Genomic DNA, 15,065 nt, shown 5'->3' with positions numbered 1-15,065 from the left:
ATCACAACTATTATCCTCCCCCTGTAATACTGTTATTGTGAGAGCCTTTTAAGTTAGGAAAGCTCACTGAATTTTTGGATTTTTGGTGAATTGCAAACATGGTTTTAATTTAGCTTCAACATGCTGACAAATGCCTCATTGATTTTTGCCTTAGTCCACTAGGATAATTTTTTTTAAAACAAACAAGTAAATACATTACTTTCATCAAGCAGAATGAATTTATTATGAAAATGCAGATGTGATTCTGAAAAACATTTTTGTGTATTCTTTTACAGGGGTTGCCTTGTGTTGACAGGACTAGCGGGTATCGGAACTGTTTTTTGAATGAATATCTTGTTTCTAAGTGCTTTCTAATATGTTATCCCTTTGGGATTTGGCTTCTTCATGTATCACTTTTAGGGTGGAAAGTGAGCCTGAACTGAGGATCATTGCCTGAAGAGTGCTGCCTTTCTGAGCCTGCCCTCCAGTGACGTGATGGCGTCTGGCCCAGGCTGGGAGTCTTTCTAGCCGGGCTGAATTTCCCTTTCATAGCCGCTAGTCCTCTCCCTGTCTCCCAGCTGTCTTTAGCCTTTTCCGGAGTTGTTTGTAGAAGGCATTCCAGTCAACCCTTCCTTGGGACAAATCAAAGTAGTCCTCTTTCTTCAGCCACCGGCCAAGGCAGTGGTAGCTGTGCAGCTGCCGCCGATCAATGGGTTCCAAAAACAGCAGCAGAAGGCAAGCAGTCCCAGGCCTGGCCACCAAGTTGTGGGTGGCCAGCCTTAGCTCCAGATTACACCAGAAACTTCCCAGGGCCTGGCAGCTGAGCACACAGAGGGTGGCTCTGCTGCTCTCCATGCTGGCAGCGGTAACATCCATCCTGTCCTGCTCAACCCCAAAGTCCCTCTCAGGCAGGCATAACCTCAAACCCTCGCCCTCTGGAAGAGGCTTTTCAAGGGCAGGAACCAGCTCTTCCAGCACCCAGGCTTGGTCCTGCTCACAATAGGATACAAAGACATCATAGTGGAATTGGTTTCTGGGATGTTGCCCACACAGTTTCCACCACCAGGCATGAAATAGGGTCCGGAGGTGGTGAAGCCAGAGCCATTTGGGACAACCAAGCAGTGCCAGGAACATGAGCAGGAGCACAAGAGTGAAGCTGGTTAGAAAGCTCTGAAACTCAAGATCATGTGGGCAGTGACCAGAAAGGAAGGACAGCAACGGCGTCTGGGAGTAATCAGAGGCGTTGGCCTTGCAGATGGATTTCTCTAGTCCATACACAAAGGTGTTTGGGGCCCCTGTTGCCCAAGGCCCCACCCAAGAGCTTTCACAGTGGCAGGTGAAGGTGATATCTGAAAAAATAAACATATTGAGGCATCTGGGGGATTAGTTCCTGGAGGCTGCTGTCCAGCCCCAGGGCCCATTCAGAGTTGAGTAGCAGCAGCTGAAGGGGGTCCAAACCTCTGAAGCTGGAGATGGAGAGGTTCCTGAGGTTTAGGTTACTCAACGCCAGCACCTGTAACTGAGGCAGATCCTTCAGTAGCATCTCCAGCTGCACTGATCTTGGGTTGTAGAGGAAATCCAAGTTCCCCAGCTCCAGCACTCGCAGCCTGGGTATCCCCCATAGATGCAGACCTTCTGCACCCTGGTGATCAGACCAGAAGTGCAAGTGCTCCAGGAGAGAAAGCTGTGAGAAGATTCCCTGGGGTGGACGGCCAGAGAAAGTGTCGTGGCTGCAGCCTCGCAAGGTAAGGTGATGCAGGGAAGGAAAATGGACTGTGGTGTTGAATGGACTCAGCAACACATAGTTAGTTTGTATGGTAAGGTTCTCCAGGAACAAGAAGGGTTCTCCACGGGGGACCCTAAGTGTTACAGAACTAGCTGCCCATAATTCCAAGCTGAGCAGTGCTGAAGGCCAGGGAGGATAGATCTCCAGCATCTCAGAAGAACCCAGCTGTAGGTGGCTCAGCTTCTGGGAACCCTGGAGATATCTGCCTGGGAAATGCTCTAAATGGGTGCCCAGGAGGTTCAGCGAAGTAAGGGCAGGAAGAGAGGAGAAACAGCCTGGATTCAGTGTCTTAATTTGGTTCCAACTGAGGTCTAGGGTCTTAAGCCACCTCAGTCCTTCCAGGCTCTCACTGGATAAGTTGGAAATATTGTTACCACTCAGCCTGAGCTCCTGTAGCTGAGGAAGAGAAGAGAAGGCCTTGCAGGGCAGAATGCAGAGCTCATTGTGGGACAGATCTAGCACCCTCAGACTTGAGCTGACCAGCCCTTCTGGGAGCACCAAGGTTGGACCTAGCTTATTCACTGATAAATTGAGCTTCTGAAGCTGGGGCAGGGCACTCAGGAAACTGGATGGAATTAACTGAAGGCCATTGGCATGAAGGCTGAGGAGTTCCAGGGAGTGGCAGCTTAGGAGATCTCCAGCCTCTAGGTTCTGGATTTGGTTTCTCCCAAGGTCAAGTGCACGAAGCCCAAAGTAACCTGTCACGTTCCCAGGCAGTTTTTCTACACCTGTCCCCACAAGGTAGAGGGAGTCCAAGTGGAGCAGCCCTGAGCCTGGGAGGTCTGATGCACTTAGTGGGGTGTCATCTAATTTCAGGGAGTGGAGCTGGAGGCCATGCAGAGCTTGGCTACCTACCCTGCTGAGCTGCAGGTTTGCAGACAGATCCAGCACCTCTAGAAAGGGGGTCTGTGGCCTAGGGTTGGCTGTAGGAGAGGAGCCAGGGACAAGGTTTGGGAAGAGCCCTTGCAATTCCTGACGCTCTGTCAGACAGCTGTGCTTCATGGTTAGATGACTAAGGCTGATGGGCAACTGGACATTTTGACTATTATTTAGGCAGTAGCCATGGAAGGAAAGGGTGTTGAGGGATGTGAGAGGCTCTAGTGCATCTGGAGGGAGAAACAGATTGAGGCAACAGGGAATGTGATGCTCAAAGGAAAGGTGCTGCAGCTGGTCCAATCCTTGAAATGTCCCAGATGTAACCCTGATGGTGCCCAGCTGCAGCCTCAGAAGCTGCAGTGTAGGGCAGTGTCTGAAAGCATCAGCAGGCAGGATGGAAACTGTACCATGGAGACATAGTGCCTCTATATCCCGGGGCACTGCTCTTAGTGTCTGAACCAGGTTTTTAATATTGAAGCATGATGCAAAAAGGTGCAGTTCTGGGGCTAAGGGACAGAATGGGATGTAGTAGGAGATGTTAGGCAATAGGAAGCTGTCTCCTATGCTGCAGTTGGGAGCAGTCCATGCCCAACTCATCCAGCTGAGGCTCATCAACGACAGCAGTAAGACAGAGAGGAGAGTGAAGGAGAACAGAGGTCTTTCCATCCTTGGTTCTGCTTCTAGGGAAAGAGGGGAAAGAGAGTGTCAAATCCTACAGATCCAACAATCCCAGGCCTGGGGCCTCTGATACTCATAACACACAATATGTTGTGGAACATATTGAAGAAACAGCTCTGTGATTGTCATATAAAGGAGACATTTGTCCAAGCAGGGAACTCAAGTTGTACCCACTCAGATATGCCTCCCTGCAGACAGAAAGCCAGTGATGACAGAAACAGAGACAGACCAGCATGAAGAGCCTGCAATGTGTAAGAAACCTCAGTAGAGAAACTGGTGGATGACACAGCCCAATTCTCCTGCTGGGGATGATTAGCTCTGATCTCTAACTTCTTTGGAGGGGAGATGTGAGCTATCAATGGGCTACCTCCAAGACTAGGCAGAAAATTTACTTATTACAAAGTAGATTGGAGGAGAAACAAATGGTAATGGTATAAACATAATAAGACCTGAATATACACTCTTACTTCATCCTTAGCTATGTTATATCATGGGCCCAATATTATCTTCATTTTACTCAGGAGGCAATTGAATGCCAAAGAAGTTAAGTGACTTGCTTGAGGTCACAGAAGTAAAAGCAGTAGAGTTATGACTATGATCCAGGTCTTCTGCCTCCAAGTTTGGTGGCCTTCCCATTACAAAAGTCCTCAGGCAGGACGAAAGAAACATTTTAAGTGAATTCTACTGTTGAGTTTATGTTGAGGTTGTAGAGACTCCAAAGTTAGTTCAGGTGAAAAATAAAGAAAGTAGAGAAAGTGAGTGGGAGAATAAAGTCAAAAAAAGCAGTGAAAGGAAAACACAAAGCCACGATACTTTTGTGGTCAGAACACAGTACAGAGGTAGGAGGTCCCACTGACCTTTTCTCACAGCTGACTAGCTCCTTTCCATTGGTTAGGCCTCGAATCCTCCAAGTATGAAACGAACAGTGATCAGTCAGGTCTGCGATCCAGGTCCCTGAAAAGATAGAAGGAGTCAGGAGAGCAGACTGGTACTCTGGGGGAGACAGAGGACAGTTAACCAGAGTGAAGGGCATTGTTCTCATGGCAGGATTGGGGATTATTCAATAATTCATGCCTGTGGGCCAAGGAGGACTTGGTATTAAAAGACAGGGTGCTTTTCTCTTTCCTTTGAGTTTGTCATGAGGAAAAAACTGCCTGGGTGGTCACATAAAACTGGCTCTGAAAGCACTGAGCTGCCTTTCTTCAAGTCCTATGCCTTCAGTTGCTGAAGCATCACAGTTATATTGGCCTCAGACTTCAGTGAAAAGTTCAGAGGAGACCTGAGGAGAAGGGCTGGGGGAATTTGTCATCTGGGTGACTCGACTTTGCAAAACTATTAGTCTCATTGTGTATGCCACCCAATACACTGCAGTGCCACATTATTCTATTTCCACAGCTATTGAATTTTTGGAAAGCTGTATCTTGAGCCCACACTGCAGTTCCTGACTTGTGTAATAGCATGCCCTGTTACCCTTGAGCTAGCCTCTCTATTCTAGTATGTGAAAAGATTTTAGACTCTGGAGTAGATCTCAGCCCGGGAGATACAATGGCCTTGGGGTAGAGATCCTGAGAATATAGAACAATTCTGGACTGCGGAGTGATCTTTAGGAGATCAGCTCTGATAGTACTGCCTGAGGTATCACTTAGTTTGTCCACAATGACTGTTTCTTCTTTGGCAAGGTCAGCTGTGGAAAACTTTAACCCCAATGTTGCCCTTAAGCTCTGTCTAGCCCTTCCCAAGCTTGAGGCCTCCAGGCTTCCCTGAAAATGGCCAGGAACTGTAGGGAGGGGCAGATTCGCCCCCATTGCTTTCTTTCTTGACAGTTTCTACTTCTTGCTCTTCCACCTTATCCACAAAGCTTACCTGGCAACTGAGCAGAGGAAATGGAGGTCAGTCAAGACAAGCTGAAATTTCTCATTTCAGGGAGAAAGAACCTCTCAGGGAGGGTTCTTTCTCATCTCCTGCAGGGAAGGTGTAAAAGCCTTTTCTGCTGTGATTCTTCCCTCTTCATGGCCTCTGCCCTCTCCCACAAGTGGGCATGCCCCTCTGTTAAGCGGAAGGTGGGACCAGCCAGGGCAAAGAAAAGAGGCTTTGTTAAGCTCTTCTCTCTGAACTGCACTATTTCTCTTTCTTTTCCCTCTTAACAACTTTATCTACATCATGATTTCCTTTTTTTTTTTTTTTTGTCTGACTTGGAGATTTCAGTTCTCATTATTGTATCGTATCCTCTTATCTGAAAGAACAATTTTTTTCCTCCATTTTCTAGGATAGTTTTCTTTCTGGCAATAAAAGTGACCCACTATTTGCACCATTTATACCTCGTTCCTCTCAGCTCTCCTAGTAGTTTTTAAATTAAGCTCTTTTGTAACAGGAAGATTGAAGAGGGACCCCATAAACTTACTGGAGGGAATTGGACCTTCACACTGAGGTCAATAGTACAGAGAAGGAGTAAAAAAGAGAAAGTGTGATTTCTATGTAAATGGTTGGATCTACTTTTCCAGAGGATATGAGCCATTGAGAAACATCTGAGAGGAAATCATAAAATCAGAGCCAGAACTGGGTTTGGTAATTTAGTATCCCCCCAAAAGGAGGGTTTCCCCACATACTAATTCATATGATGAGAGTGAATTACTCTCATCGCATGAATGATATGATGGTCAGAGTCTCTGACCAACAGAGACTCTCTTTGGGTATATATTTTTCTACCTATGTTTTTGGAGTAACACTTACATAAGCCTGATCCTGGCAATATTAAAATATTTCTCTTGTCATTTTCTCCAAGCACTCAGTTTTTAAAAGTATCACATGAGTTGCTTCTGTTTGTTGAGGATCGGGGAAACAAATTTATGTTTCTTTTTTCCACATACATTCGTAAGTTTCGATAAAGTCTTAGGCTTTATCGCGTCTCATTTTTTTTGTTGTTGTTCTTACTAACATTTTTATCTTTCAAGACTCTTTTGTCCACTAAATGCATCTCTCTGTTTATTTGGATATAAAGATTTCTTTCAATATCAGCATCCTAAAAAGGTAGCTTTAAGAAAGGGGGCTGTTTCTAAGATTTCGTCACTATATTTCTTTCCTTATTTTATGGCCAGTATGTGTGGGGCTGCAGTATCCAATTATTTCTTAACTAATACAACCTCAGTTCTATTCTGGTTGTAAGGTGCTGGTCTGAAAAATTAAATGTCACAGAGCCTACCTTGCACATGGGGGTCATGTGACATACTTCTGTTCAGTCAAAAGCTTTTGCTGTCAGGGCTGCAGCTGCTATCTTCAGATGATAAGGTGACTGTGAGAAGGAAAGTGAGTACTAAAACGGGTTTATCAAAAAGCCCAGAGAGCCTGAGTCCCTGATGGCATCTTAGAACTGCCTTCCTGTGGACTGTCTATTTCTACAAATTTACATGTGAGGAAAAAACCTAAATATTTTGCATAAGCTCTTGTTATTTGGGTTTCTGTTATTGGGAGCTAAATCTAAGGCTAATGTATACAACAATTCTGGGTCCTCGGATAGATCTTAGTTTTCTTTTTGTTTTCATCATTCATTTGGGTATAACGTGGAGGAATAATTATTTAATACAGAATATAATTCTTTTGATTCTGGATTCTTTTCTTCTTTTGGGGCAGTTAAATGATCATTTTTCAAAAAGTAGCTCTTTTTATTAAGATGGTTTAAAGTATATATATTGATAGATAAATGGCTTATATATGTATTTTTTTATCCTCACTCAAGGGTCTATTCACTGATCTGAGAGAGAAAGTGAATATCGGTCTCCTCCTGTACACACCCCAACTGGGGACTGAACTCATAACCCAAGCTGTGTGCCATGACCAAAATAGAACCTGCAACCTTTTGATGCACAGAGGGAATGATGTTCCAACCAACTGAGCCACCTGGGCAGGGCATGGCTTATAGTCTATAAAAGATATGAACATTTGAAATAGGTTGTTAAAAAGAAACAGAAGTAAATAAAAGATAGGTGTTCAAAGAATAATAATTCAAAGTCTCTTTTAGTGAAAATTTATTCTTGTCCTAGTGGTAAGCAGGGGCCTAAGGTGAGAGAGAAAAAACATGTAGATAGGAGGTCTCTGGGTACTTTTTCCTGTTTGGGAAGATTCTTTAGAAATTTTGTATGTTATGTCTCTTTATTTTCTTTCTTTCTCTGTCCCAAGCATCTAGAACAAAAATGGTAAAGCCAGAGTTGACTGCCAAAAATTCTTCTTCCCTTTAGAGAAGGTGCTGATTCTGAGTGAAATAAAATTGCAAGGGAGCCAAATATACTCCTTTCCACAAAGTGACTCCCATGAAAAAGTCTTTTGAGAAGTTGTAGAAAGGCATATGTTATAAGGCTCACCAAAGCCAGTAGCATTATTTTTTTCTAAAACATAAAGTAGAAGAAAAGTGTAGGTAAACACTATGTCTAAAAGCATTGCTATTAATATATTATACTGTATATCCCTTCCTAAACATTAGTTTTTCAACTCCTCATCCTTTGTACATTAGATGAACTACACATATCATCATGAAAAAATGGGGAAACAAACAGATATCAACAAAAATAAAGAAAAATGATTAAATTACCCATAATTTCATTACTCAACATTTAAGTAAGCTTATTTGATAATGGTGTTTCATGATATGCCTTTTCACTCACTCAGTAACATATTTTACCTACTAAATATTTTTTACATAAATGTTCATGCAATTTGTGTAGTTGTCTTAAAAAACTGAAAAGTGGATCTCTTAACTGCATTTCTCCTCTACAGTATTCATTTCTGAGATTAATATAGCTTTTGGCTTGCATTGCCATGTATTTCTGAAGGGAGCTACATAGGAGATGCCATGGTTTCCAGGAGAGAAAGCATAATACCGTAGAATTATTAGTGACATTGAAATCAGCAGAACTAGTTCCTTATGTGTGTGACATGGGACAAGTTGGTTGGTTTCTTTGGGTCTCATCTATGAAACGAGTAAAAAAAAACCTACCTTAACAATGTCACAGAATTAGTGAGGATGAACTGGGAAAGTATATCAAAGTCTTTTGTAAATGATAGTTTTACAAAAGAAAGATATTTTATAATATTAACTGAAATCAATTCTGATTAACCTCATGTACATTACAGTGACAGAAGTATTCTCATTAGTTCTATTTTATAAAGTAAAAAATCAAGAAAGAAAGGACAAATAATTTGCATACAAGAAGCTTACACAGTTAATGATAGTACTTAGGTTTGAAACCAGTCTGTCTGATTCCAGAGTGTTGGCCCTTCTTCTTTCTGGTGGTAGAAAAATATGGGCCCTGTGGTTAGTTAGTCTGACTGGGATCAAATACCATCTTTACGTAAGTTAAGTTCCTTTTTGTGCCAATTTCATCCTCTGTAAATTGGAGATACAATAATTCTCACCTGAAATCTTTGGATTATTGTGAGTAGTGCACAAAGTAAAGGACTTAGAATGGTGCTTGGCACAAAACAAGTGGCTCAAAATGTTAATTCTCATTCTTTTCAATGTCATCAATAAGAACAAACCCTGTTAGTGGTGATTTTGTACATTAAAACTTGCTAAACTAATATTTTCTCCCATGTGCCCCATGCCCTTATTTTTCCTGAAAACTTGAACATACATAATATTTGCTTTATATATATTACTTTGTGAATGAGTTAGTTGCCACTAAGGGAGATTCAATATTTGGTCAGCTTAACAAGAGTTTGAACGCAGCTAATAAACACCATGACTCATATTTGAAAGAGCAAAACAGCTTTCTGCTTTCATTTCCTTGGAGGAAACCATGAACCAGTACAATAACTTTAAAATATCACCTTGCTTTGTAATTTTGAAAGCTTAAATGCTCAGAACGAAAAAAAGAACACTATTTTCTCACTGCCATCCTGAATGCTTTTTCTCCCTGTCTCTCTCTTTGGGATGCCATTGGCTTTGAAAAAATATCATATGCAAGTTGTAACGGTATGTCAAATAATTTAGTGTGGAAAGGATTGTGAACTAATCAAGGGCTTGGGGTTATAAAAAGAGCCTAGAAAGGCTAGTGGCTGCACAAACATATTAACTTAGTAACTCAAAGCAGGGGTAGAAATAGTTCCAGCCTTGGCTAACTTTTCTTGATCCCTTTGCTTATCGAATCTCAGGAAATTTAAAAGTCACGTACTCTGGGAAAGGGTGTGGAGTTAGAAAACATCCTCAGTGGACTAGATAACTGAGAGATAAATAGCAGGATTCTGATAAGATCAACTAGGGAGGCTGACAGCTTCTCACATCAAAGCCTTTAAAAACCGGAAAAGGCAAGGGTGTGGATTCTCCCCAGGGGAGTGCACCCTGCCTACACCTTGATTTTTTAGCCCAGTGAGCCCTGGTCAAGCTTCCAACCCACATAACTGTAAGATGATGAATTTATTTGTTTAAGCCACCAATTCACAAGAATTTGTTACATTACCATGGTGACAGAAAAGTAATACATTTATTTTTGGCTTTGTCTGCTCATTGTCCTGGAAAAGTTATTTGTGGGATTCTCTAAGACCTGGGAGAAACATGCCTTCCTCCACAGAGGATTTGGGTTTGTGACTATCAGGCACTTGAGGATGCTGTTTGTTAGGACATCCTTAATCCTTTTCTTAAGGATCAGTTCACAATCCTTAAGAAAAGGGAAAGTTTGGGATTCCCATTATGTATACTATGGCTGCCACATTTATAAGAGCTTCTCTGTGGCCCTTACTTCTCAAGGATTAATTTCTCTCCTTATTTTTCTTTCCGTATACTCATTGTCAAAGCACCCTTCCCTACAGTTCACTAGAACTGGGGTGGAAAACATGCTTAGTTCTGTTTTCCACTTTCCTGAAGATATAGCTCTTCATGTCCCAGCGTTAAGATGCAGAGTATCTCATGCAAGTCTTTCTGTCCAGGGGAGACCCTGGACCTTAACTTGGTCTTTTTTGCAAAGCTTTTAAAATAAGTCCCAAATTTACAATGATTGGAAATGCTCTCAAATTAATCAGTCCCAGGTAGGTAAAAGGGGCGTGTTGTATTATGCAATAAGGTCTGAGTGTTTCAGAGCCTGTGGGGCCTAAGGCCAGCTTGCCAGCAAGAACTGAGATTCAGACAATTGAAACAACAGCAGCCTTGGGGATCACAGAGTTCATTAAGCTGAGCAGTGGCGTAAAGACTAGAAAAGCCTCAGACACAGCCAGAGCCCTAGGGATAAGAGATCTTTTAATCTGTACAGCTAGGCCTCAATTAAAGCTTGACTTATAAGAAAGCAGCTGGGCACAGACTGGGCAATCATAACAAGAATTTCTCATTTTGCAGGCCTGAAACTATGAAGATAGTTTCTTCAGAAGGGGGACTCATGATAGGGTAACACATTCCTTCCTTAAACCCACATAGCTCCAGACATGCAATGATGTAAGTTTCTCAGGTATATTTATTCAAAGATCCACTTATCATCCTTGCTCCTCTTTCTGTCTCTAAAAACCATTTTTATACCTCCTGTTGTCTGTATTTTTTCTGTATATACTCTGACATTCACCATTTTTAAATTTATGAAATTATTGGAGTATTGTTGTTCCAGGTTTATACATTTAGAAGCATTCATAGAGCAATGAAGTTCCCATAGCATCAGGAAATTCTAGGACCTGGTGATACCTTCAAAGGTGGTTACAAGGTTTGGATAAGATAGGATCAACTTGATATAACAGAAAGCATTTGATTCATGCAATACTATCTTAAGACTACCTAATTCTACAATGCTCTCTCCTAGATTCTATTTTTCATTCTGTGAATTATTTTAGTTGCTTTCTGTTAAATCTTCTTCACTTCCCCTATGTGCAATTTAAAATGCAATAATTCAAACCAAGATATATATATTTAGGGCAGAAAGATTATGCCCTTCTCAATGGGAAATACCACAATGAGTACCATCTCTAATGAATGATGTCTATTTCTTGGTGTTTCAAAAGAAATTAGAAAACACCTCAGATATCTTCAAAAGGAGTTCTCATGGAGCTTAAACTCCAACTAGAAAATTAATTTCCATCATTGTTTTGGTCAAGTTTCTTTTCTGAGAATTCTTTGAGTTCAAAACAGGCAAAAATAAACAAGCAAACTAACAAAATATAGTATACTCTATTTGAAAAAAGAACTACTCCCATTCTTAGTATTTTCTGCATAGATCTCTCTGGTTCCCTACTTAAAAACACTAGACAAGAGCTGCTCTGCTATCCACAAGTAGTCTTTGACAGTGTAAAGAGCTTAATTTTGTCCTCTCCCCTTTATGCTGCATTTGGATCTTTCTGCAAAGACTGTCACATTCTCGCTCTACAAGCAAGTGAGGAGGATGGTCACATACGTGGTGTGAGACATCAAAAAGTTCCTTGGGTCCCAAATCTCTCTTCTGCTTGCTTATCTTAAAGTAATGTATACAGAGAAATGTCATGGTATTACATTTTTTTTTCATTTTGAAATTTATGTACTTTTCTGCATTGTCTGTGTAAATCCTTGACACCTAGTTTGAATAACTATCAGATAACTTTCCCTGAATAAATTGAGAGAACCAAATGCAACATGGAATAGCTCAATGGTCCCCAACTGTTTTTGCACTATGGACTGGTTTTGTGAAAGATAGTGTTTCCAAGGATCAGGGCTGAGAGGTGTGGAGGGGTTTCGGGATGATTCTAGCACATTACGTTCAAGCTTACCTCCTGCTGTGTGGCCAGGTACCTAACAGGCCACAGACTGTTACTGGTCTGTGGTCCAGAGTGTCGGGGACCCCTGGAATAGGGAACTGGGACTGAGGACAGAAAAATACAAATTTTGTCTCACTTAAAGTTTTGCCTAGAGCTAGGTCTAGATTGAAAATATCCTAATCTGGACAGACAGCATCTGCTAATTTTTAAGCACTTCAATGGAAAAAGTGTATCAGCATTTCCTGATTTTTCATTTGTAATCTAGATATTCCCACCCTATGTTAGGGGTGAATGTAGGTATAGAGCAGGAGTAATGGATAAACAATATCTTATTGTGTTCTCTAATTCTCTTACATGTATTTATGGTTACTAAAAAGTCCAAAGCAGCAAAATTCTCATTTCACCTATTATCCTTTTCTATAAAATGGCTCATGGTGAGCCTCTTTTGTACATGCCTCAATGATATGAATCACCACCCTTGGTCTCTTATTTTGGTAATTAGTGTGTTCCAGCAACTGTCCTATTCATCTTGAGTTTGATGCTTCCCTAAACTTTAAAGATAAAGATTTTATTTCTTTTTACTCAATCTCTACACATTTACCAACCTTTTTCACCTGGGATAATAAATAAAGGCAAAGAACATAAGGTTCTTTTCAATTATTCCTAAATAATTTGTTTCTTAACATGTGTATTTATGATAACTACTAACCCTTGTACTATACAGCAATTCACACCACAAAATATTCTTTCTTCAATTTGACAAATTATTATACAGTAAGCATTGTGGTATGAGTAAAAAGATGAATAAGAAATATTTTCTCACTTTGAGGGACTTAGTCATTTTTTGGGTAAGTGTATATTGTTCAAAGATGGATTAAATTTGATTCTCAAAGCAATTTTGATAGATATTGTCATACTGATATTAAACTGAATAAACAAAGAATAAAACTCAGATACCTTTAATACCTTGCCTGAGGTCACTCCATTGGGAAATTAGAGCTGGGCATTGGATGCAGATACTTCATTCCAGAACTCTTGTCCTTAAAGAATATAATTCTGTCTATTTAAAAAATGGAACTAGCCCTGGCTGGTGTGGTTCAATGGATTGAGTGCAGGCTTGTGAACCCAAGGGTCACTGGCTTGATTCCCATTCAGGGCACATGCCTGGGGTGCAGGCCAGGTCCCCATTTGGGGGCACGAAAGAGGAAGCCACACATTGCTGTTTCCCTCTTTCTCCCTCCCTTCCCCTCTCTCTAAAAATAAATAAAAATCTTTTTTTTAAAGGAATGATTTTCATGTTCTCATCACCTCAAGCCCAAGTCATTGTCTCTTTTCCTAGTTGTAAATGCAATTTAAAAGCATTATAGGAAAAGTTGGAAGAGATGCAAAATGTTCCATGTTCTATTTATACAGAAATATACAAGTCTTACCTCATAAAACTTGCTTGCTTAAGTTTTTAAATCTTGGAATATGGTTTATAAACACCAGACTCAAAATCTGATGAATTTTTTTTCTCCCTTTGTTTAACTAAAATTTCTCTTATTCCAATTTAATTCTTTTTTTAGGTCACTTGGTATTCCTGACTTAATGAAAAAAGGAAATGATTCAAAGGTGACAGAATTTGTTCTTCTGGGCCTATCATCCTCTTGGGAGCTGCAGCTATTTCTCTTTTTAATATTTTTGTTGTTTTACATGGCTATTGTCCTGGGAAACCTCTTGATAGTGGTAACAGTGCAAGCAGATGCTTGCCTACTCCAGTCTCCAATGTACTATTTTTTGGGCCATCTGTCCTTCATTGACCTATGCCTGAGCTGTGTTACTGTGCCCAAGATGTTAGGGGATTTCCTATGGCAGGGCAAGATCATCTCTTTTTCAGGATGCCTGGCTCAGATCTATTTCCTGCACTTTCTGGGAGCCAGTGAGATGCTTCTGCTGACAGTCATGGCCTATGATAGATATGTTGCTATATGTGATCCACTGCACTACCTGACAGTCATGAACCGCCAGCTATGCTTCCAGTTTGTTTTTGCCTGCTGGTGTGGGGGTTTCATTCACTCCATCACACAGGTCATACTGGTCATGCTGCTGCCCTTCTGTGGCCCCAATGAATTGGACAACTTCTACTGTGATGTTCCACAGGTCATCAAGCTAGCCTGCATGGATACATATGTGGTAGAGATACTGATGGTCTCGAACAGTGGTCTGCTGTCTCTTGTCTGCTTCTTGGTCTTGCTCTTCTCTTATGCTGTCATCCTCATCACCCTAAGGACTCGCTTTCGCCAGGGCCAGAGCAAGGCACTCTCTACCTGTGCCTCCCACCTAACAGTGGTCAGCCTGATCTTTGTGCCATGTGTATTCATCTACCTAAGGCCTTTCTGCAGCTTCTCTGTGGATAAGGTGTTCTCTGTCTTCTACACAGTGATCACGCCTATGTTGAACCCTCTCATCTACACACTCAGAAATGCTGATATGAAGACAGCCATGAAGAAGCTAAGCAAAAAGCACGTGGCATCCTTCTGGCCATGTTAAAGGATGAGCAGGAAGAGGTGAGTTAGAACACATACTCTCTTGAGACACTCTTAACTCATCCTGTACCTGAGTACATGCATAAAAACCAATTTGGTGACTTTGGTAGAAAAAAGAAGACAGCATAAAAGTTATTGCTTTTGATTATTTCATTGCTCTTGATTATAGTTGGAGGTATAGGTGACTGTCTCAGGTGTTAAATATCAAGCAGGTAATACAAGAGTGCTTACTGCCCTGCAAATAACAGTAATTATTCAAGTACTGGAGTCAAGAGGATACCTTGAAAAGTCAACTCTTCTGTCCTTTGTCTATTAGTAGGCTTCCTTTATTCAACTCTATTCAAATAAAAAAGCTATCACATTTCCATTTGCGTCTTGCTCCTACAGGGTTTAAGAATTTCTGGTGTCAGGAAGTTCCTTCTGATGTCTCATCAGAGTCTTTTCAGAAGCACTGACTTCCTTTTGTCCTGTCTCTACCAAAGCCTGAAAACATCACTAACCACCACGTGTGGTGGTGTTCACCCTGA

At 41.3% G+C, this 15,065-nt stretch overlaps 2 protein-coding genes across 2 annotated transcripts; one reads left to right on the top strand and one right to left on the bottom strand.

The window, feature by feature from the left end:
• Positions 1-534: 534 nt before the first annotated feature.
• LOC119047414 (toll-like receptor 11) lies at positions 535-5,256 on the bottom strand. Its single transcript, XM_037142852.2, is given in 4 exon segments — positions 535-1,335; positions 1,337-3,321; positions 4,177-4,273; positions 5,183-5,256. Coding segments are annotated over 2 exon segments (2,772 nt in total). The 5' UTR covers positions 3,308-3,321; positions 4,177-4,273; positions 5,183-5,256.
• A 5,391-nt stretch (positions 5,257-10,647) lies between these two features.
• Positions 10,648-14,542, top strand: LOC119047416 (olfactory receptor 4Q3). The gene is made up of 2 exons (XM_037142854.2): positions 10,648-10,685; positions 13,579-14,542. The coding sequence occupies exons 1-2, from the start codon at positions 10,648-10,650 to the stop codon at positions 14,540-14,542; spliced, it is 1,002 nt and encodes a 333-aa protein (XP_036998749.2).
• Positions 14,543-15,065: the final 523 nt, after the last annotated feature.

This window comes from Artibeus jamaicensis, unplaced genomic scaffold (genome assembly GCF_021234435.1).
Source record: "Artibeus jamaicensis isolate MK-2021 breed Jamaican fruit bat unplaced genomic scaffold, CSHL_Jam_final contig_888, whole genome shotgun sequence".
Lineage (NCBI taxonomy): Eukaryota > Metazoa > Chordata > Mammalia > Chiroptera > Phyllostomidae > Artibeus > Artibeus jamaicensis.
Note: the sequence above shows the minus strand (reverse complement) of the source record. Positions and strands in the feature narration are given on the sequence as shown.